Below are 23,989 nucleotides of genomic sequence, written 5' to 3'. Positions count from 1 at the left end.
ATGTTAACATTGAGATGTCTGCTTCAGAAAAGATGTTAATTTCTTTATTTTTAAGTATCTGGGTTTTGTGATGTATTCTTTGATTGTTAGGTGTAATCAATGAATAATGGTGTTTCTTGCTAGTTTTTGGGAGGAGGAGGAACAATATGTCTTTCATTATATGATAGACTCTGTAAACAGCATATCCGAAAGGCACCTTAATCTGAGTTTAACCACCTTGTGAATTTAAATTAGAATGATGTTATTTGATGTTCATGCTGACTCTACATCAATACTTGAATTTTCTTTCTTTTTTTGCAGATTCTTTTTCCTTGTTGGATTTTTTCAATTCTGTTGAATGCGTAATTAAAACTATGGCAACAAGAGTAGAAATAAATTCTACTTTGGCGTCTTTGACGACAGTACCTGACTTAAATGAAATCAGAAATGAGGATAAATCACAGCGTGTGTATGTAAGTGTGCTTTCAGATGCAAGTAACAAGACAAAGGAGGCTTCAGCATCACTAACTCTTGAAGAGAAGAGCAAGTTTGGGAGTACTTTGAGATCTGCAACAATGCCGTCGCTAGGATCAAGGCCAAGGCTTTTCCCAAAGCCTTTTTCTAAAGAGAAATCTTCAGATAGTTTTGCGAATGTAAAACCACCTATTCCGGCTTTCAGATCAAGTAGTCTTATTAGAAAGGCCACTGAAGAAACATCATCTGTTAAGATATTAAGTGGAAATGTTCCTCCATTAGTAGGTCAGAAAGTAATTGAAGATGAAAATAAGGCTGGCAGTGAAGTAGTCACAAACATGACTTTCTACACGGGTCCCAGTGCGAATACTGTCATTCTTTTTGAGACGGCAGGCACAGAGCAATCAAAGGTAAGCCTGGCCCAAGAAAAAAGGGCTGCTGATGACCACAGAGTATTTAGTACTATGCAAACAAAAGAGCTTCAGTGCAACATGAAGCTGGAGAAACCATCTCAGCCGTCTGAGACATCCAGGAATCCTGAAGGGTCTCTTCATAGGCAGATATCGCTTTCCTCCAGTCTTAGACCAGTCTCTTGGAACTCCCTCAAAACTGGTGAAAAAAAAGATGCTTGTGAAGTTCATCCAGGGGAGAAAAACAATGACGATGCAAATAATATCTACAGTAAAGGTGATTTCTCTATTGATATGCAGCAAAGGCCAAAACATAGACCAGTATCTGCTATTTTTCTGGAATCATTACGAGATCAAAAACATCGTACTGTGGAAGCTTCTGAGGAAGAATCTCCAACAGAGAAATCCTGGGTTAGAAAACCAAGGCCTTTGTCCATGGACCTGACAGCTAAGTTTGAACATAAAGATCTTTCTTCTTGCAAGAAGACTTGTTCATCTCATGAAAGCAAGGAGAATGTATCAGTAATTTCGTCTACTGATGTTGGCTGTCACGATCAGTCTGAAATGGGGCCAAAAACTGAAGAAACTGAGTTTAATAAAGGCAGTTCTTCTAAAACAAATTTGAAGTGCAGTAGTCAGGACATTGGCATCCTAAATAATGGAAAATACTTATGGGAAACAAAGCTTAAATCTAAAAGTGAACAAATTGAGACAAAACCAGAAATAACGACTAGCTTGCACAGTTCTGAAAGAAGCCATGAAACCACTAGTGAAAGCAGAACTAATAAAGGGGGGAAAAGACCAGATCAGAAGGAGACGTATATGTTTCTAGGCTGTGAAAGCCCTGCAGCTTCCTCAGAAAAAGAGAATAATGTCGTAAGAGGTAGTGTTAAAAAACACATTAGTTTGTTTACTTCAGAAAATCCCAGTACCTCAATGGATACAGAGCTTCTCCCATCAGCTGCTGAGAAGGAAAACAGATGTGTTAACATCCAACAGAGAATCAAAGAACTGACAACAGAAAACACTGATGTTAAGCCAGGAAATCTACGCAGGTCACTTCAATCACGACCACTTTCTGCGGACTTAACAAAGATGTAGGTTGCAGAGAAATTCTGTTTAATCCTCTTAACTTCATCACATTCAGTAAAACTTGCTCTCTCAGTACAATAACTGATCATTTTGGCTCTACTAAATGTAATTATTCTTTATACTGTTATTCTTGAGCCCCTTTCCCACCTTTTCCTACCTCAAAAAAAAAAAAAAAAAAGAGAAAACTTAATGAAATATGCCCTGACAACAGCTGCCCCCACCCCAAAATGCTGTCAATATTGTTGCCTTTGCATTTTACTGTAACTGTATAACTATTATTAAAATTTCATGCATTTTGAAATCTTGAGGTGAGCATTGTAGACTGCAAACTTATATATTTGTGAGAAAGCAAAAGAATGGTTACCATGTCTTTGACAGTGGTATAGCATATCAGGTTTTCAGCCAGGCAGGAATCTTATTTTGCTGTCGTATTAAAGCCTAAAGATCTATGATGTCTACACTGCCTAAGCTGTGGCAATGAGCAGTGTTGTTAGAGTAATACAAGATCTGCTAATTTTTGCATGGAAAAAAAAAAAAAAATCTTGTCCAGTAAAAAGAGATTTAGTCCAAGGTAAAATGTATTCTCTCAGTACAAAGTTGGGTAATTGGTTATTCAAAATCATAAACATTTGTTTGTGACATGAATGAGAGAGCACTTTGTGCACTTCGCAACATTATCTGAGGCCATAGTGCAGGGCCTGGTACTAGTCTGGATAGTTCATGTTCTGTATGTGATGACAAAGGAATAAGGAAAGAAGGATAATAGTTTTTGGTAGTGTAAAGGAAGTGTGCTTTGCATAATGAGTGCAGCAGATGTTTGGCTAACAGGACCTGCTTTATGAACAGTGGAATAGTAGAATTTTTCAGCAAATGTTGGTCTTTTAACATTGTGATCAAAAAAAAAGGAAAGAAATTTAACCGAGGCATGAGAGTGTTAGTGTCTCTTTCACTATACCTCTATATATCTCTAAATCTTATACTATACAACAAGCTGCATAACTAACTGTTTTTTTTGGGAAACAACAATCCTTTGGTCTAGATAGAATTACACCACCAAATACAGTTACTTACTATGAAATAGTGATGATTCTCCTTTAAGAAATACAATGCATTGCATAATTTCTATCAGTCTGCCTTGGTAGGAAGTGTACCTGCTAACCAACTAACTGGACTAAAAGAAGTAACAGAAGTCTTTTGTCTTAGGTTTTCAAGTCCAACATCAAGCAGTGAAGCAAAGCCTGAGAAACCTGCTGAAACTAGAAACGACTCTATCAATGAAATGCAAGAAAATCAAAAAGTAAGAAAATGGCATCAGCTGATGTGGTCTCTAGCTGGGTTTGCATTTAGAAGGCAGAGAGCACTGTCCTGTGTCCTGTGTGTCTTTATCAATCAATGACTTTAAGATGGGTATTGAGAGTATTAAGAATTACATAATCCTAATAGGTTTACTTGTGTAAGTCTATCTTTAGGACATGCTGATAAAGTATGGCAGTATCATGTCTGTTGAGTTTTTAAAAGTTAAATATGCATGCTGTTAAATGCATGCAGTGGTATAGAGTGAAAACTATTTTATATACTAGTCCCTTTGACTTTTAAAGCATGAAAACCCATAGTGAATCAGCTATGGCTGTTGTGGTTTTGTGCAGTGATTATCCTTTATTTTCTCTAAGCATAGCATTAGTGTAGTGTATTTCTACATCTAAGTCACAACTCCTTATTAAATACAAGCTGTATGTTTCACAACAATCTCCTAAATAACATTTAACTTGGAAGTTTTGACAATAAAGTATTATACAGAAAGTTCTGATTTGTTGTAAAAGCTGTTAGGTTGTCTTTGTTTCTAAGGTACAATTTGGTGTTGCAAAACATAACTTCTCTCCTGACACTTCTTAGTATTGGTGATTTAATGTAGTTTTAAGGGTATTTCTTGTGAGTTCTCATGGCTGTGCTTTTTTCCTGTCTAGGTTTAAGATAAGAAGGTATGATAACGAAACTAGCAGCTAGACACAAAGTTTCTGTAGTTTAATATCATTTTAAAGAAGGTCAATTTGTTTTAAAAAGAAAATCTTTCATTAATGGAAGTGCTGTTTTCAGAATCTGACAATGAATAGAATTAAAAAAATTCCTTTGATTTCCTAGAAGAATGTAGGTTATATTTTAAAATCTTTATTTATAAATGTCTTTAGTGTTAATTTTCTGACATTCTTGAGCTTTTTTTTAAAGAGAATCTTAAATCAATTCCAAGTTTTAAATTTTGAAACTTGAAGATTGAACTCTTGTAGGACTGGGGAGTATTCTGTGATTCTGTTTATTATCTGCATGCTGTGTGTTTTCAACAAATGTTATTAAAAATAACAGCTTTCAGGGTGCTAGGTTTATTTCCTGCAAGTAGATAATAGTAAAGAAATGGCAATAAATATTAATTCCTGCTTTCTCTTTTTACTTCAGGTCAGCCTTAACCTTCTTCTTAGCTGAGCAGCTCCAGCTGTGATATTTACTCAGATCCTCATGTTCCTTACAGTTACTGACTATGTAACTATTTAGTTAGTGAACAGCTATATTTGAAAGACAGTTTTGACAAAATACAGTGGTTTTGGTGTCTCCCAGGAGTTTAGACTTCTGAAGGTGGCTACATCCCTGTGATGCTGTTCTATGCTTTGCTTTTGAACTTGAATTTCTGTAGGGCTTGCAGCATAAATGTTCCTAAGTGTTTCTGTGGTAGCTGAGGTTATGAACCTTCTGCCGTTTTGTACTATTTTTGCATGTGTTGCCTTCTCTGGAGTATGATGTGGGTATAAATTCATTGCAAATTAAAATGTCTTGTGAAATCTGAGCTCAGGAACTCAAAGTCATGCATCTCATGTATCAACACTTCATACATTTTTCCTTTTTTGTATTAAAAGAAAGAATCAAGCTATGAGATAATTTTGTTATAATCAAGGTTCAGGAGCTAGAGCTACACAGTTGCTTAGATTACCTTGGTCTCAGCGGATTTTGTGTTCAGAGAACATGGATGTATTTAACTTATGCAGGCTGTGTTGCACAGAGTAGGTGCAACTAAGTTTTAAAAGAAACTTTATTATACATTTTTAAAATAAACTATCTTAACTGTTGGATTTTCTTGTTCCAGACTAAGGAGATCAAGCTTGCATATGGCACAGATTTCACTGAAGCACATGCTACTGCGAATCCTTGGAAACCCCGGCAGATTTTAAAAATAACAAATAAATCTGATCAGGTAGAGAGGAAAGGAAGCTTCCTTGGAGATGGTCAGCATTTTTCTCAGCAAAGTGAAAATTCTGTCTCATTCACAAGCAACTTGGAAAAAAAATTAAAACCAACCACACTTGTGGAAAAGACATACATTAAAACTGTCCGAGCCACCATGTTTGACCATAATGTTCAGAGGCATAATGTTGCTGCTGATCATCCTGGAACTGATTCTGCACTGAAAATGAGTAATGAGCTTGAGGCAAAGCATGATGTGGTGACTTCGGGGCACAACAGAAGATCATGGATGGGAGAAGTGGAGGAAACCACTAGTGTAAAGAAGGAGTATCACAAGCAGTCCGATTCATCAAAACATACAACAGATGTAGAAAAAAGTGGAAAACCAGCTTGTTCAAGTGAAGACAAGAAAATGACTCCAGGACTTCTCTTAGAAAAATCTTTGGTTGAGAAAAATGAAAAAGCCACTCCTAAAAATGTAGAAGACTCTCTAATTTACCAAAGAATAGAGCCGAGATATGAAGTCTTTCAGACATGTGGTGAAAGAGCTCTTAGTGAAGCCATTACAATAGCTCCTGAAAAAAAGGCCATGACACTCAGAACTAGAAAATCATCTGTGAAAGAGAATAAAAATGATGAGGATATTTTACACACTGGTCAGTCAGCTAGGGCAAATAGTAAAACTCTCTACTTGAAAGAAGATAACATTATTTCAGAAGCTAGAGACACAAAAGTTTTTACAAGCAAGTCTGTGTTGAGAGAACCTAATGATCTTTTCTCCAGTGAATGCACTTTACCTGAACAGAAGAAAGACTCTGATAAAACTGAAACTGATCCAGTATTAATAGCTGAGAAAATACCTTATTCTACAAACAAAAGTAAATGTTTGGGAATGAATGAAAAAGTAAACAAACTACATTCTGAAATTAAAAATAAGAGTGAAATCTCTTCCATGGATAAAACAGAGAGGTCTAATATGATGAAATGCTCTTCTGAGAAAAGGGGTTTTAGATCAGGTGGGGCAGACAGCTATGAATTCAGAACCAACTTTGATAGCGAAGTTATTTCAACAAGTGTAAATAAACATGGGGCCCAGTCTGCTTCAGTGCTTTCAAGTGGACAATTCTGTAAATCTTCCAGTAGCCACCATCCAGATACAAAAGTACTAACCACTAATAAAGAGGAATCTAGGGCCTTTGGTTTAAGGAAAGGTCTAGACTTAAACTGCAAAGAACAAGACTTTAACTTAGATAGTACAGCTCATGAAAACAGTGAAAAAATCAGAGTAATAGATCCAGAAGAAAAAGTAAGGAGAACCAGAAGTAGTGTTTCTGACTTGAAGATTTCTGAAAGGTGGAGAAGGAGGACCTTGCCTCAGGATTCTGTCAAGATGGAAGAAGTCGTCTGGCTCACTCCTGAAAATATCAAAAGGCTGAGTCGGACAGATTCATTGCAATTGAATGAAAGCTCAGTTAAAAAGAGAAGCAAAAAAAGCAAAGAAGGGCTGGAAGGGAATGAGGCAAACCAAACTGTTCTTGGCAGTCCTGATGATTATTTGAAAAATCAGCGTTCTGCCTTTGAGCCAAAGGCAACTTACTTTGCAGTGACTTACCAGACTGCTGGTAACAAAAAAGAGAAAAGCTTTGTTGGTACTCCTAGTGCAAGTGAAACTAATAAAATTTCTAGCTCAAGTGAGGGAGCAGTAATTAATCTGGACCCTGTTTTTCCTGGAAGGTCCAAACCTTTATTGCAGCAACCAAATAAAAATTTCATGAGTACAACTTGTAGAGAAGACTCACGGGAAGTGCATATTAACAAGGATTGGGTCAAAGAAGAAGAAAAAGATGATATCTTTTCCAAAAACATTGCATTTGATAATTTTCATGTATCTAGGAAAGATAACCACCAGTATCGTGAAAGAGGTCTGGATCATTCTAAAGAGAAAATTATAGATGTTGATGCTTTCCTGTTAAAACAGGATCTGGAAAATACAGCTCAAACTGATATCAAAAGTGGCAAAAGAAAAGTCTCCTCTTACCATGAACCCAGATCCCCCCTGCATTTTGCACAGTTACATAAAGACAGTGAACTAGTCCCCCAGAAAAGGAATGAAAATAATTATGATTTACCTGGAAAGAAGGCTGAGGATGGTTACAGATCCCAAATTCTTGATATTGATGCGCTTATGGCAGAATATAAAGAAGAATCAGTGAAGGCCAGTAATGTTCAAGACAAGCTCTCTGGAGATCACAGCTCACTTAGTAGGGAGAAATCAAAGAACAAAAGAAATGTGTCAGATAGGATGACTTCTTCCTATAGCTGGAAAGTGTGGAAGGGATCAGATCGTTGTTCTGTTAATAACAAACAAGGTGACTATGCAGAAGAGTACCACAGGCCAGAGGAATTAATTCTAAATGAAAAGAGCAAAGAGAAACTGGAATCATGTAGCCCTGAATTTGATAAACAAAAGTCCAAAGACAGAAAGTTCAGCCCTCCTTACTGGGGAAATCCTAGCAGCTTGCTTTCAGATAAGTTTGTAAATTCACCTGTGGAGTTCACTAGGAAGAAAACTTTCATCATTGATGAGGATGAAGAAGTGAACTTAACTTCCAGGAATCAAAGTTCAAAATTTGTAATTGATAAGGTACAGCCTATAAATGCAGTTGGTACAGACCAAAAGTGGGAGGTTAGTTTTGCTTCCAAGTTGTCCATAAAGGGAGATGATGGCCTCTTACAGAAGAAGTTGGTCACAAAAGAACAGTTCTTGGAGGTGTCTCCAGAAAGTGATTGGAGCAAAAATGTAGCAAGGAGCTGTATAACAAGGAACAAAGACAATGCAGATAAGATGACATGTGAGAATGACTCTTCCAATGTGAAAAGTAAAACTGATTGGAAGAGCTATACATCTGGTTTAGGAAGTGCACCCACAGATTTAAGACGATCCTATTCAGAAAAGAGCCACCAAGGAAAAGACAATCTACCACTTATGCAAGAAGTAAGGGGAAGAAAGGATCCATACCGATCCAGGCAAAGCTTCGTGTTGGAAAGTGTGGATAATGGGTGGAAACACAAGATGTCATCTCAGTCAGAATCATTCTTCCGTGAGGATAAAAAGGTATTACCAAATGGTATCTAAGTGTCTCCTATAACTAAAATTGAAAATAAACAGAAGCTTTTATTATGTCTCTCTACTGCTTTTCAATGATAGCTGTGACTTTGCAGCAAGTGAGCAGATACATACTTTTCAATAGAGTTCATTTCCTTTTGAGTTGTATTTTCTCAATGAATTTGTATTGTACTAGTTGACTAGATTTTTGTTTCAAGTGTATAAATATTAATTGATGTTTCCATGGAGAGCTTGAAAAAGCTTTAAAATGTGGGCATGTTCTTTTATTAATACCATGAACCTAGGATGTTAAATTGTTAACTCTGCAATTTTGTAATTATTTGAAAAGTAGTAGTTTGGGTTTATTTTATGAGTCATCAACAGTGCTCTTTTTGGAGTTTGGGTTTTTTTTGTTGTTTTTTTTTTTTCTGAAGGAAGCAAATTTATTTTTTTTTGTCACTGGGTGAATGGCCCTCATTTGTATGTGAAACTTCACTGCTGGTAGTGACTTTGGTGAAATGCAGGTGATTTCCCTTAACACCATGACAGTTAATGCATTAATGCATAGCCAGTTGGACATTGTTGGCTATAATGTTTTTCCATTTTGTGTATTCAGCTTTGGACTTCCTCTGTTGTTTTTTTTGTTTGTTTGTTTTTTTTCAGAAGGGCATTTTATATACATATGTATGTGTATGCATGCATATCTAACAACATACATAACTTTATTTTAACAGGCTTCTAGGAAAGAGTGGACCAAGCAGAGTTCAGACAAAGCAGACGGAACAGACTTCTCATTGGTTTCTACTCAGAGAAGCCGCCACAGTTTTTATAAGGACAGAAGGACAGATAACGGGATGGTATGTTATTTTGGAGGAGGTTCTTGGGCAGGGGCTAGGGGAGAGATATGAGAGATGCAGTTTGGCTTACTCCTTTCAGCACTGTTTTCATTTTTGCAAATAGCTGTGAAAGAAAGGATGTGTGTGCCTAGCAGAAGGAGCAGATGCACTTTCTGTGGAGTTTAACTGCCAGAGAACGCTTCTCCCTGGGATTCTACCACACTGGTCTATGCCAAATTTGCATACACAAAGCATAAGCCATGCAGCGTGTTCATTTTTCTTCCTAAGCAAAGAATTTTCATCCTGAACTCTTAAGATGGGTCTAGATCATTATGCTTTTTGGTTTTTTTTTCTCAGCTTAGGTAATGAAAATTGGTTAGATTCCAGAAAATCTTTTACGGATTGTGCAGACAAATAGAACTGTATCATAGTCTGAAAAATGACTTTAATTTTCTTTCTGTAGGGAACACACAGAGAACTATTTATGTGAAGAATCACAGCTGACACTTTTGGTCGTCTGATTTGCCTCTAATATGCATACTTTTGGGGTAATTTCCCACTTAAAATTGTTGGGTGATGTTCTCCTAAGTTGCAGAAGGCTGTTCTGACTTTAGCCCACAGATGAATTTTATGTTGGGAAGTAGAATCCTATGTCCAGATGATGTTCTAAAATACAAAGCAAAGATCTGGATCTTCCCAAAGGTATATAATAAATGAAATATCAAAATTTTCTGTGGAAAATAAAGGATTTGAAAACCACACCAACAGCACAGAACTCTACACTTCTAAGAGACATTGGTGCTGCCACTCAAATGCTTCCTTACTGGAAGAACTTGTTTTGAACCACTGCAATGCTGTGGTTTTTGTGTTTTGTTCTGTGGGTTGGTTTTTTTGGTTTTGTTTTGTTTTTTGTTTTTTTTTAACCTTGTGCGTGGAAACAGATTTTATACACTGGAATAATATTGTAGTCACATCAGAGTACGCTCTTTTATAACTCTATGCATACATATTTGAAGTTTTTGAAAATCTGGATGTCCCACATCCTTTCAAAACTCTTCCACTTGTATGGAAAAGGGGTGACTGAAAGATGTTGCCATACTAACTGTCCCAAGGGCAAATCTCATTTGTCCTCGTAGTCTGCTAGCACACTCATGTGGTGACTGAATGTACTGCCCTCTGCATGCATCCTGGTTTTGTAATTGCTCATACTGCTATTTACAGCCCTTTAATAGAGAATAGACAAAAAAAGAAAAGGAACTGATTTCTTTTTTTCTCTTCTAGTGAAGAAAAAGAAAACAGCCAAAGCTATAAGGATTTTGTAAACAAGTTTCCTAATAGGAGTTTTGGAAACAGGCTCACATTGTTCCAATTCTAGTCTTAAAACTTCATGGAAGGTATCCAAGGGCTGATATCCCTTGTCTTTCCCATTTGTAGCACGGACTTCAGGTTGAATGCTCATCTTGGGGGAAGTTTGGGTTATTTACAGAATTGGCAGTTATTATTCAATCCCTAGAAGTTGGTTTATGCCATCAGTTTACAGTGCAAATATGTACAGGTGTCACTGACAAGGTAGAATATGTGGGAGAAAAGTGCTTTCAGAAATAGTGCTGGGATAATTGAACTATTTAGGTAGCGTACTCAGATAAATACGACTGTTATTCTCCAACTTGGTTGTTAAGTGTGAGGTTACTCAGAATAAACCTTTGACTTCGTTAAGTGTGGCCTGAGACAGGAAAGGAAGGCTGTCAACCCCACTAGAAGAGAAAACTTGCATGTCGAGCATCCACTGGAATTCAGTAGGATCCGAGTGCTTTAGTCCTTTGTGTTGCTTTGAAAAGCTTAATCGTGGTGTATTTGTTGTTCTGCAGTGCCATGGTAGCAAAAAGGGCAGTCTGGCCTTCGTGCATATAAATTGTGAGTGAGGAGGTGCAGAGAAGTAATTTTTACATGCTTTTGGGAGGTAGAAAACTCACCATAGTCTCACGTTTTCCAAAGCCCCACATAGATATTGCAGAAGATTATGTAAAACTGAACCATTTCTTCTGGCACCAAGGTTAATACCTTTGTTTTCATTTGGAGAAAATACAAAGACTTTTGCTGTGCAGTCGCTGTTCTCATCAGTATGTTTCAATACTTCCCTCTGGTGGAGAGACGCATTGTAGTTGAGTTCAAGGGATGCGAGAGGTCAAGAGAGATTCACAGGAGAATCACAGTTAAGTGACATATTTCCTCTGAATTTGAATGCAGTCTGTATTTTGCTTAGTACACCTTTAAAAGAGGATTAGAAAAAAACAAAACTGCTGCTGTTTTGTTTGAACGGTTTCTAGTCTGTCTGTTTAGTTATGAAGTTATTTGCTTTTTCTTGTGGCATAGTGTCAAAAAAATATGCTACAGTACATATTGCCAGTCACTCAAGATATTGTTACCTTTCTAATGAGACTGTAGTGCTCAAAGTGATAAGTTGCAAGTTTTAATGTAGAATAAAAGATCCACTTTCATTCACATTCACTACTAAAGTAGTGTAATGAGCTGTCCTGTATTATTTTGATATTTAACAAACCAACTTAAATTAATATGCATTTGTTGCATTATTTCCCATCTGCCTATGATAATAACCAACTACTTGAATGAAATTTTCCAGGACAGCTAATGAACTAGATTCTTAGGGATGAACACAATTGTAAATGGATACAAGGTGCAATAGTATAATTTTACTTCTGGAGAAGTAATTTCTTTGTGATTATATTCTAGGGAATCTACTTCCAATGATGTTATTTTTCAAAACATTATTTAGGACTTTTTTGAAATCAAGCCATTACAATATACAATTGATGATATGGGATTGGTGGTTGAAATTGTGGAGGATGATACTCTTGAGATTTCACACTCATCTAGACTGCATTTTTTAGCTATTTTGAGTTTGTGTTGCTTAAAAACAGAGTAAGGCTTTTTATAAAGATTCCAGGGTCATTGGTAGACTATCATTGTCTGTGTTTTTACTATGGGTGGTACTTTGTCTTTTACAAAGAAAATCTTCAGTGCTTTAAGTATTACAAGGCTGGTAAAGCATCACAGCATTCAAAGAGGTGTTGTTCCTGGTGGAAAGGAAAGGTGTTCTGTACTTATAGCAGCAGCTTCCCGACTTCACCACCTTCGAAGACTGTGGTGAATTAATGACTGTGAACATATTGGACTGTGGTGAATTAATGACTGTGAACGTATCATACTACCAGTGGTTTATATACTGGAGTTTGAGGAAGAATTGGGCTACAACGTCTCTATGTACTTTAAAAAAAATAATAATGTCTTCTACAACCTGAAAAGGTGGTTTCTCTCCCCATGAATAACAGAAATACCACAGTTTGGAACTGCTCCCTTATTTATTTGGGCTGTTCCAGAATAGAGGATAATGAAGCCTTGATTTTAATGTGATGGTCTTTGAGACTGTGGAGGTGTCATGCTTTAAAACCTTCAAACTGAGAAGATCTTTGAAGACTGACAGATTTCTTGGAATATATTTTTCTCTGAGGTCAGTAGCACTATACATCTTGTGTACTGGAGAACTTGTTATGATCTGTAAAACTATTCCTGCTACTTTGTAGTTAGATGTTTCAGTATTCTCTTGGCTGCCTTTTGTTGAGATGTTCAGAAAGTGACTTGCGCAGCAGGAGTCAGCCAGATAGCTGTGTCTTTGGCGTTAGGATGGGAGATGGACTTCTGCTTTCTGGGATGCATGAATGACAAAGACACAAATTCACCTCTAAGGCAAATTCTTCTAATTTATGATTTCTGTGTGAATATTTTGGCCTTTCTTTCTGATTCTTGGAGCTTAGAATAAGTTTATGATTGTAAACTTTGTTGTTAGTGTTTTTTTAACAAGTGACTGACTGTGTTATAAATATTACTGCTAATTGTAGCTTAGTGCTTAAAGGTTCTATTCCAACATAAGATTTTTTTGCTTTCCCTTTTCACTCTTTGATGTAGCCTGATTCTAGTAAAGAAGGAAATAGTTTCAGATTTAAAGGCATTCACCTAACAGAGAATTAAGGAAAAGAATAGAATTTATGTGAATAAATAACTTCTTGTTTGCTTTGCTAGAGCTAACAGTATCAAGAAGACAAAACTTTTCCCTGCCCATTTAAAAATATTTACTCCTTCATTAAGTAGAATACTATGTCTGTTGTGGTTTAGCCCTGCCTGCACCATAGTATAAGTATAAAAATAAAGTTGTTCTTATGTTTGCTCTGGACAACTGGGATTATAGCTCACAGAATTAGCTGCAAATCTCCTGGACTCTCTAGCAGGCAGAGAGCTCATCTGCATGGCTTAGTGCCTTAGACTGTTGTAGGGGTCTTTTCCTTTAGACCTTGAATGCAACACTCGGAGAGGGACTGTGAGCCTCTGTTGTAACTATCTGTAAACTAAAAATGCTCTCTGGTTTTGTAGCTTGTTGTGAGACTTCCGGTTATTATGCACCCTGTGCTCCCTTAGAAGGCACTATAGCTGCAGCGTGCTATAGTAAACCACTTGAATTTCAGAAGATGTTTTCAAGTATTGTCTTTCATAAATTGTAATGATTCCATCACAGCTGACACAAGTCTTTAATTCTCTGACGTTCAGTCACAAACCTCAATTCCTGATTAAGTCATCGGGACTGATAGGAGTCTTATGAATTAAAAACTGTAGAATGTGTGATGCAACTCATTCACCAAATAGAAGTAACTGTGCTTGCTCTGTTGGGCTGAAGGGATTGCGCCTGCATTTGGAAACAGAGCAGCTTTAATGCAACTATGGTTTATAACCAAAATTGCTGCTTTGTGTAGTTAAAACGGAGCACTCTGGTACTAGAACTGGTATAGGCATGAATTATTTTGAAGCCTCTGGTTATACATTTTATTATTTTATATTAAACTTTGGGGTTTTTGTCCTTTGGCGAGGAAAATCTGATATCCATAATGCTGTCCACATAAAGATGCACTTATTTGAAACTGTGGTATGTGGGTGGAGAAGGATTTGTTTAAGAAAATCATGAGCTGTCTCTTAAAAAAATTTTGGAAATGAACTGCAGGGGAGAGGATAAATATTTTATAAACATGTGCAGATGAATTTACAGTTTGGCATGTCACATTCACCAGTGTTTCCAGTTCTGCCCATCACAGGTCTCTCTCCTACCCATTGAAAAGTAAGCCTTCTCATCTTCTGATTGTGTAAAGCCTCTAATATTGCAGCTTCACTCCTTCCCAGATGGAAACAGATGTACTGAAAAAACCATCATGTGTGAATTGTTCTGTTAGCCTAAAAACTGAATCTGCCTGGAAGAAAATCAAAAGAATTTGTCAGCTCTACGAGATCTTATAGGTAACCATTAGAAAAGTGGGGGTATTTTTCTTAAAGATCCAGAAGCAAAATTGCAAGCAAAGGAATTGTGGAGTCCTGGAAGCTGTTTTGTGTCACCTCTGTGTTTTCCCTGCCCAGGAAAGGTGAGAGCCTGAGTGCTGCATCAGGGGGAAAGGCAGTCGGGGTCCTCCCTTGACTGGCTCCTGTCACTTGTCTTTCCTTTTCCCATCAAAAAAAGGATATAGGTCAAAAAAGAAGGAACAGATAGAAATGTTACAATTCCAGTTTTTGCTCTTCACAAAATACCTACCACTGTTTGGTCGTTTAGCTCTGCTTCCGATTTCTAACAGCCCAGAGGAGGATGACCCAGTGTTGGTTAATAACTCGGTTTGCCCAGGCTTTCTTCCTTTTTTGGTAGTATTCGTTTGCTGGGAACATTCCAGTGGTATATAAAAAGACACTTTGTTGTGTCTATTTCTTCTCGTTCACAAAAGATGTTTTTATATTAAAAGCAGGAGCTTTTCTTTCGTGTGTGGTTTTTTTCTTTTTCTTGTACATTACCGAAAAATAAGGTCAGCTAGCAACCCCGACAACTCTGGTGGCATTAATAGCGTTTCATAATCCAGCCTGCAAAACCGAGTGGGTTTAGAAGCTTCTCTTTCCTTCCAGATGAAGGGCTTTTTAGTGCGAAACCCCAAGTACTATTATTAATTCTAGACTAACACGTTACGGATTACCGAGATGGGAGAAGTCTGAGCAGTTAGATGCTAAATAACAAGTGGTTAAATCACATGGTGCCGGTAGCTCAGCTACTGCTTATAAGTAGCCACAGCATCTGTTAAAGGCACAGAGCTCAGCATGGTGACGTGGAGCTGTGTAAACAGACACTGTACATTATTCATGTTGCTTTTAATTGCTCCGGTCTGCTTTTAACTTCTGCTGGAGGCGGGGAAGAGTGGGGAGGCTGACTCTAACGAAGATGGTTTTGTGTTAACTTTGTGCTTTGGAAAATGGAGTATTATTACTGTCCACGTTTGCTGAAGTTGCTGCAATATTTGTGGGTAAGTGTACTCTTTAATGTAATTGCGCTTACCAAGTTGGATGTTTTTAACTGTTTTCAGAAATCCTGAGAATGTTCATGTGTAGCGATGGTTTTACTTCAGTTTCTTTCTGATCTTTCTGAATAGTAACATTAAACTTGGGATTTATTTAGGGTGAGAAAGGCTATTTTATCTTTAATCCTCATTTAAAATGAAGAGACTGCAGATTACTTGAATGTGCCTCAGAAAACCCTCTTATTAATTGGAATTTCTTCCTTGTTTATGTCTAACCATAGGAGTTGTAGTTTTGCATACTGCATATTGGAAATATTCTTCCCCATTTGTTTAAAAGCTATCCTTGGACTCTGGAGACTGCTGCTTCCAGAAGTACTCCTCCTCCTGCTGCTAGCTAGAGCTGCTGCCTGCTATTTAAGTAAAATGGCCAGTACTAATGGCTTTAGAAGTGTGTATTTTTACAATTCCTTACTTATTTTTAATTTGACTCTGTTAATAGGTTTCACTTGTCTCGATGAGCACTTCCTCTTCAAATAATCCTTAGGGCCCTCTTCAGTGAAAAGCTCTTTTTAACAGTCTTCCTTTACTGTGCTAGTCTGCCAGCTTTGAAGGGTTACTTTTGCACAGTGATTGGTATTTGTCTGATATTTTCACATTTATAAAAGATGAATTTGATTTTTAAAGCCTTTACGAATAGATGCTGTATTACTTTGAACCTAATTACTTAATGTTTTAATGTCTTCTGTACTAATCAAGTACCAGTTTGCATTTGTTTGTGGTATTGTCTGCATGAATCTAGCAATTTTTTTCAGCTGTAAATTCAGCACGTAATCAGCAATGACACTTTAAATCTTTTAATGTTAGCTGTTTGCTAGGCACATTTTGAAACCATAGCAAAGAGTTGGCTTCCCTCATTTAACATTTAATTGTACAATCCTAGCCTTGTATGTGCTTTGATCAGTAGTGAGATGAGATTGCCTACTGTAATTTTTTTGCAGCAGGGAGAGAAAATACTACTTGAAGAACTGGGCATTTTCTTAAAAATCTTTTCCTGTTAGAGACTAGTATTGTAAAACATGGAAGTCTTTGGACATTTCTTAATTTTTTTTTTTTAATTTGATTAGCTAGATTTTTAAGCAAGCTTTCTTCAAATTGTACATTAAAAAATTAGCACGATGCATCAGATTTTAGTATGATGAGGATGCAAATGTTCTTCATGTAAAGAGAAGTGTGAAAGAGAGCTCTGAATGCTTTTGCTTTCACATCTATCTGGTGATTTTCCATAAGGCAAGGAAAAAAACCTCTAAAACAAAACAAACTTTTTGCTCAGTCCAGAAGATCACTGGGATGGTATCTACAATTTGCAGTTTTAGTCTGTAACAGAACAGGTATGTTATATTTTCTGTGTATATGCTCTTTTAGAGGCCTTGAAGTATTTCTTAGGCATTTTAATTAGTGTACACTCTCCTGCTGTGTTGCAAGAAAATATTGGAAGGACAATTGTGATATTCATATTAAGTATATATATAAAAAAGAAATTTTAAGGGAAAAGCACAGCTGTGCCTTTTGACACTTTCTGTGTTGATGTTACAGCTGAAGGCTACTAGGGAGATACTTATCAGTTCTGTCTATTTATAATCAGGAGTAACCAGAGATGTTGGGGTTAGTTGACAAGCTTTGTGTTATTTAATCTGTCTTGGGGAGCTAAGATACTTAATTCATTGAGTAGACATACTTGAAGAAGCTGTAACTCTTAATTAAAAAATATTATAATGACAATCCATTTTTAAAGCTACTGTTTTGAGTTATTGATAGGTTGTATCTCTTCTGCTGTGTATTTGTTTTACTCCTACGCAGTGGTGGAGTTTGACATCAGTGGACCCACTCAGTGCCAGCTATCTGCTAATTACTTGCTGATTCCTCTTCTGATCTTTGAATAGGATATGTATTATTGTGATGTGTAGGAAAGTTGTCAAAAGAAATCCTCCTTTCTGAGCACAGCATAGTTTGTGGTCTGCCTGAGTATGTGAAATGATAGCTGGCCACCAAGGGGTCTGTGTCCTGTGGTCATGGGTGTTGAGTGACAGCTCTAAGTTTCTGAAAAGTGGTCTTTGTGTCTGGCAAAATGTTTTGTTCAGTAGGTTGTATTAGATGCAGGCAGAGTTCTGTCTAGTAATGCAACCATGAGCTCCCTTTTCAATTTGAGTTGTAATAATGAGAAGAGCAAGTTTATCAAACCTGGATCATTTGCACTCTTAATGAGGCATGCCGCAGGACTCTGAAATACTGCAGCTTGCTCTTGGTTGGTGTTTTCTTTAGTATGATGCATAACACTGAGACAGGGATTCCCGAGCAGCAGGTTCCTAGGGAAGACTGAGCATTGAACTTTTTGATGACAGAAGATGGACTAACGAGAGCTACTGAGAGCTATAGCTGCAACTGTACCAACCAGCAAAAAAGAAGAGAAAAATAAAAGAGGAAAGCCAAGAGGGCTGATTGAGCCTTGCAGATGGCTACATAAGGCTTTTATGAGTCTTTTGGATGGCTGTTCAAGAATCCAGAAGTTCCTAGCTGGTGTGATAACACAGTCTGGTTTTGGTCAAATTAGTTGATGTTTCTTTGATGGGGGAAGAGCAGGACTCTTAAACACCTGTCTGTGTTTGGTTCACTCTCCGTAAATTGTCTCTTTGTACTATAAATGTGCTCATTGTTGGGAGAAATTTCTCAGAAGCTTGTGGTTTTGTGACTCCAGCAACGTATCAGTCCTTTGATTCTAACCATTCAGGTTATAGGCGGTGTGAGATAACCTGTATGGCATACAACTGAGCTTTTGCTGGTGGTAGGGGAAAAAGGGTCCAGGCTGCCTTTTAGGTCTGTCTGCAGCTCTTGCTAGGACTGCCTGTGGTTTCCTGCCTTAGCCTGTGTTTTACAGTAGGCTGCTGGTGGTGCTCCTCTTCCTGGTGTTTTCAGGGCTGGCTCTTCACCATCGAGCTCATGTCAGCACTGATTCCTCTTGCTGCCTTTTCCATCAACCTGGAATCCAAACTTACTGAGTTGCTTTCAGTCATATTTTCAGTTACAAACTGTACTTGTTATTTGGTCCCCTTCAGTCAAACGCTCAGATAAGCATAAAGCAGAGCACTGTGCACTAATCACCAAATGCGTTGTGGTCATCTGTAGTTGAGCGGCTGAAATTCAGAGACTGAATCATTGCTCTCTGTATGCTGTATCATCACTTCCTTCTCTGCCCTGCCATGTACCTTCCTCCTAGCTGTGATCTTTTCATCATCTTTAATTAGTTAATTTTTGTAATTTTGTATTCAAGTGCCAGTCTTTCAGTGACCATGTGCTATATTTGTTATATTTGAGTATTTTCCAGGGTACATGGGGTATTCATCATCCCTTTTCCAGCTGGTGAGGAGCTTTGCTGCAGCTGATACAAGACATCTTTAGGTCTGACTTGCATAAGAAGTCATTTAAGTGCAGCTCAATAGTCTTGTTGTCCAGCTGCTTGCATCAGTCACGCTGTCAAGCTGGTCAGCATCCCAGGTATGCAGCCACAGTAATGAGGTTTCCTGTTACTTTGTAATGCCCTTTGTCCAATAACCAGCTTTTTTGGCTTGCTTGTGGTCACAGCTACTAGTGGAGCGCTCTTGGTTCTGTTCCTGTCCTTAGCCATCTCAAAGTTGTGAGCAATTGTTGCTCTGCCCCAGGGCATTTTGTGGGATGCTGCAATTTTGATGATGTAATCTCTTTTTTGATGTATCTGAGGCTACTGTAGGAGCACACTGATAAACAATGATCCGTGTCACAAGTACGACCAGGTAACATAAGCCAGCTTGGTGAGTGGAGGCCAGACTTCTTGCAGTGGGGGCAGAGCTGGCAAGAGATAGGAAAGCTCTGGATCTGTTCCAGAATAGGTGCTGAAGGAAAAGAATAGGAGCTCTGACTGATTCTGAACAGGCGCTGCAGTGCTTGTGGGGAGAGAAGGGTTGGTGTCAGGATGTGAACTGTGCAATTTTTAGTACCTTGGTCAGGAACTAGCTGCGACTTTGGTGGTTGCTTCTGCTGAGCCACCTTCAGAATGGTCCTGGCTGTTTTGATGGTTAGTGAGGGACCCAGCTCTGAGTGCTGGCTGGGCCTCCACCTGTGCTGCTGTGATATCAGAGACAATCAACAATCAAAATCCTGGGGCTTGATGGAGAGCTATGTGATTGCTGTTCAATGCAGGTAAGACAGATAAAGTCAGTAGATGAGAGAAGACAGCTGGAAAAGCTGAGAGCAGCCACCAGTGCACCCCCTTGTATGAGAGCGCACTGTGATCTCTAGTGAAGATGTGGTCTTTCTCTTGACAGCCAGATGTTCGCTTGGTCTGGATCCCCCCACAGTGCATGTGGTAGATGCACAAATCCTGATGCCTCATAAAATGGATAGTTTCATTAGTTTCAACTCAGTGTGACAGGAAAAGCTACTGGGGCAGGTGAGTGGCTGAAGATGCCTTGAAAACATGAAAACATTATAGGTATGGTCTAAGAGTGGTCTTGGGTCCACTTTAACAAAATGAAGGTCCGAAAAGCCTGTGGGAGCCCAGTGTCCTGTTAGGAGCAGAGAATCTCTCATAAATCTTGTAGCTGTGTAATACATATGTAGTACTGTGATACACAGTTGAAACGCAAATGCGTTTCAGATTCATTGCTCAGTTTTGGCCTTCTGGTGTGGATGATGATGGTGAGTCTCCGCAGCATGCTGGGTACCATTCTTGATGAGCTGTTTCTTCTCAGTCTGGCACTTGTCTTTGTTCAAATAGCAAACAAATGCTACATCCTGAAAGCATCCAGAAGAAAATGGCATATTTTAAATAAAGTGTTACCCTGCAGCACTGTGATGGTTTAAAAAGACCTTATTCTTTATCGACAGTCATTAAACAATAATTACAAAATCCAAAGAAAATTGAGGTATTTAAGAAGTAAGATCTAAAGTTTGTTTTGACAAGATATTAGTTGCTGCCTTTTAAAAGTGGTTTTGATACCTCTTTATCAGGTGACTCCAAAGGAAGTGGCAGCTCATTAATAACCATGCTGTCGTGGCATGTCACTGCAATAGCATTTTGATGGGCGATGGAAGGAAACCTTAATCATCGGTCTGTGTGCCACGGGTAATGGTTATCGCTGCTTTAAGGGAGGGAAGGCATTCTGTGTTGGTGTTGTGTGGCTTCCCTTTGTGCGTGCTGCCTGGGGATTTCCTGTCGACAGTGCTGCTATTCTGTTATGGCGTTTACTTTTGATGATGGGGCAGTCGCATTTCAGGCATACATTTTTTCCAAAGGCTTAAAAATCCCTCACACCCAGGTAGTGTCTGAGGTGTATCTGCTGTGCTGATGTCAGCAGCTAAATCTTCCTTTCAAATAATCTGAGTACATGAAGCCCCGTTGCAGGGCATTTTCCTAATTCCTGAATGCTGCTGTAGAAGAGGAATTCTAACTTTTGTGTCATTGCGAAGAGCAAGTGGACAAAATAAACCCGGCCAAGGAAGCCTGTTCCCCGCAGGAACGCGAGAGAGTGCTGTTCAGCCGTGGGAGGCCAGCGTGCTGGCCGGAGGCCACTCGTCCTTGCACAGCTTCAGAGCTCGCACAAGGAAACAGAGCAGAATCCAAGATAGTTTAAGTAGGTGTGGTATTAAGTTTAATTTACCATAAAATGCTTTTATGAAATAGTGCGTTCTAGGTTAACTCAGTGCAATAAGGTTTGCATTCAGTAAGATGTAACCATTTGTAGACCTGGTAATTTTTTTTGTAATGACTGTGTCATTCCGGGCTCAGAGCAGCTGGAGCTGGGGGTCTGTCTGCCCCTGCCCCCTTCCCCTTTAATTTGAGTCTGAAGTAGGGAGTATGCTTCTGATACAAGGCTAAAGTGGATTGTTAAACCTCATTTATACATACAAAGCAGAGGTAACTTCACTGCCTCCCTACTAATATTTTGATCTAAAGTTGTTTTGACTCAGTTCCTGCTTTCCCATGCTGTTGTCCATGTTGCTAATGCTGGGAGACAGCCAAGTTCCCACTATTGTTCCTGCTCTTTCAGCAGTTGTGAGTTGTTCATACAACCAGTGCGTGTTTACTGTACTGAAAGGAAACGGCATTTTAGAGAGCAACTTGAGCATGGTGAAAGTAGTCCTTTGTAGTGGACTTTCCTCAAGATATGACAGGACTCTGTACTGCAGTGCAAAGCTGCTCTTTACAAGTAACTTAAGGTAAATCTTAAGCCTGAATGAAGCTTGGAAAAAATGTACTATTTGGCTTAGTGATTCACGGTTGAGGCTAATAAATACCTGCCACATTAAGGAAGGCAGTATAGATTATTTGCTAACCACAGTGCATATTTGGCAAGTTTTGATTGCTGGGGTTGGAGATTGCAGATGTTGGATGAGACTGGATTTACTTCTGGATTTGTTCCATAATTCAGCAGTATGTCACAGTTCAGAGCAGGAAATACAGCAAATCTAGTTGAGAACGCAGAAGGAATTTTAGCAAATCATTGTTTTAGCTCCACAAAGATCCAGACCTAGCAGGAAATAACACACTTAATCTAAAAAATGTAAATGAAGGCCATGCCTGTAACAATGACCCTGATAAGCAATTTAAGATGTAGTCTTCTGCAGTGTTCCAGGAGTATTCTTGTACCAAGCCACTGCTCTGGGCTCCAGAAAAGCGTCTTGGCTGGCTGTAGCTTGGTGCAAGCATGGAGTCGGCTGGCTTGTGGTCCCCCACCAGTGCACTGACCATGTCCTGGGGGACATGGGAGCATTGGGCTGTTGTGTGGCTGGGCTGTGCAGCCCCCTCCTGTCAGGTGACATGGGGCTGACGTGCTGTGCATGGGAGGAGGACGAGGCAGTAAGAGCAAAGAGTCCAAGAAATAATGGAATCGCGTATGCATGCAGTGTTACACAGCAACGGCAAATAAAAATAAAAATGCCATGTTGCAAGATGAAATGGATGAAGGCCGTATTGTATAAACTTATACCTGCTATTTGTTCTGCTTACTGCGATCAAGAAGTGGCTAATGTAAATGAAAGATGCATGGAATAGTGTTTTGTAGGGAGAAAATGGAAAGAACAATCAGGCACTCAGTGCTTCCCAGCTGTGCAGTGGGAAGGTGGTTTAGACAGTTGTTAGGCAGTATGTGATTAAGCTGAGAACAGCTGAAATGATTTAAGATGCAGTTTTACCTTCCAGCTGCTTCTTACTACTCTTTGAAGAAGGAAATCCCTTGCACAAAAAAGCATGCTCTTCCTTTGGAGTGCTCTCTGAATTCTGAAAGTCAGATTTGAACCTTCAGTAGTTGGAGATTACCTGAGCACCCTCTGTGAGAAAGAGAAATACTACCAAATTTCAGCAGCCAGATGGTAATGAAAAGTTCTGTATTTTATCCCTTTGAAAAGGATGACAGAAATGCACTATTTAAGAAATAGTAAACTTGGCATTTACTGACTGATTTGAGAGTAGTGTGTTTTGGACCAAATTTAGATTGGATATTAGGAAAAATTTCATTACTGAAAGGGTTGTCAGGCATTGGAACAGGCTGCCCAGGGAAGCGGTTGAGTCACCATCCCTGGAGGTATTCAGAAAGTGCGTAGACAAGGCACTTCAGGACATGGTTTAGTGGGCATGGTTGGTGGTTGGACTTGATGATCTTAAAGGTCCTTTCCAACCTAAATGATTCTATGATTCTATGAAATCTGTTCAGAGAACATATCATTCCCCAGTATAGCATGCAGTCTGTCTGTCTGTCACTTCTTGAAATTGGCTTGCCTATGTTTGTGTGTTGTGAATTGTCCATGCTCCCGGACGCTTGGGAGCACACTGAAACGGACCCTGACTTTAGGTATAGTGTTATCAAGCAACACCTAAAAATTGTGAGATTTGAGGAGATGTTTTCTGACTGCTAGACCCTGCTTAATAAATGTAATGTGTGTGGGCCAAATCCTGCTTCCTCAAAAGCTCTGCTGTGCACAAGAAAAGAACTATTCTTGCATAAGGGGATTCCTGCTGTTACAGAGTGGGGATGACAAACTCCATCCAGCCTACGTACCAGGGCTGACTGCCTCTGAAAAGTGAGATGCTGGCTGAGCTGTAATGCTACAAAACTGCTCAGACAGCATTTAGTGAGATGAATCAGAATTTTGTGGTGAAATTTTAAGGAGGTGGAATGAAATTGGTGAATCTGGCATGTCCTGGTTTCAGCTGGGATGTAGTTAACTGTCTTCCTAGTAGCTGGTACAGTGCTATGTTTTGAGTTCAGTATGTGAAGAATGTTGATAACACTGATGTTTTCAGTTGTTGCTCAGTAGTGTTTAGACTAGAGTCAAGGATTTTTCAGCTTCTCATGCCCAGCCAGGGCACCTGACCCAAACTGGCCAACAGTGTATTCCATACCATGGGACGTCCCGTCTAGTTTAGGAACTGGGAAGTGGGGG

General features: G+C 38.8%; 1 protein-coding gene across 1 annotated transcript in view; it reads left to right on the top strand.

Moving 5' to 3' along the window:
* The first annotated feature begins 353 nt into the window (after positions 1 to 353).
* Positions 354 to 23,989, top strand: part of KIAA1671 (KIAA1671 ortholog) — a 63,065-nt gene continuing 39,429 nt past the window's right edge. Inside the window, exons 1-4 of the mRNA XM_010582054.1 lie at positions 354 to 1,960; positions 3,159 to 3,252; positions 5,086 to 8,298; positions 9,024 to 9,146. Of these exons, the coding sequence (XP_010580356.1) occupies positions 354 to 1,960; positions 3,159 to 3,252; positions 5,086 to 8,298; positions 9,024 to 9,146 (5,037 nt within the window). The remainder of the gene's footprint in view (positions 1,961 to 3,158; positions 3,253 to 5,085; positions 8,299 to 9,023; positions 9,147 to 23,989) is intronic.

This window comes from Haliaeetus leucocephalus, unplaced genomic scaffold, assembly GCF_000737465.1.
Source record: "Haliaeetus leucocephalus isolate CR32 unplaced genomic scaffold, Haliaeetus_leucocephalus-4.0 Scaffold840, whole genome shotgun sequence".
NCBI lineage: Eukaryota > Metazoa > Chordata > Aves > Accipitriformes > Accipitridae > Haliaeetus > Haliaeetus leucocephalus.
Note: the sequence above shows the minus strand (reverse complement) of the source record. Positions and strands in the feature narration are given on the sequence as shown.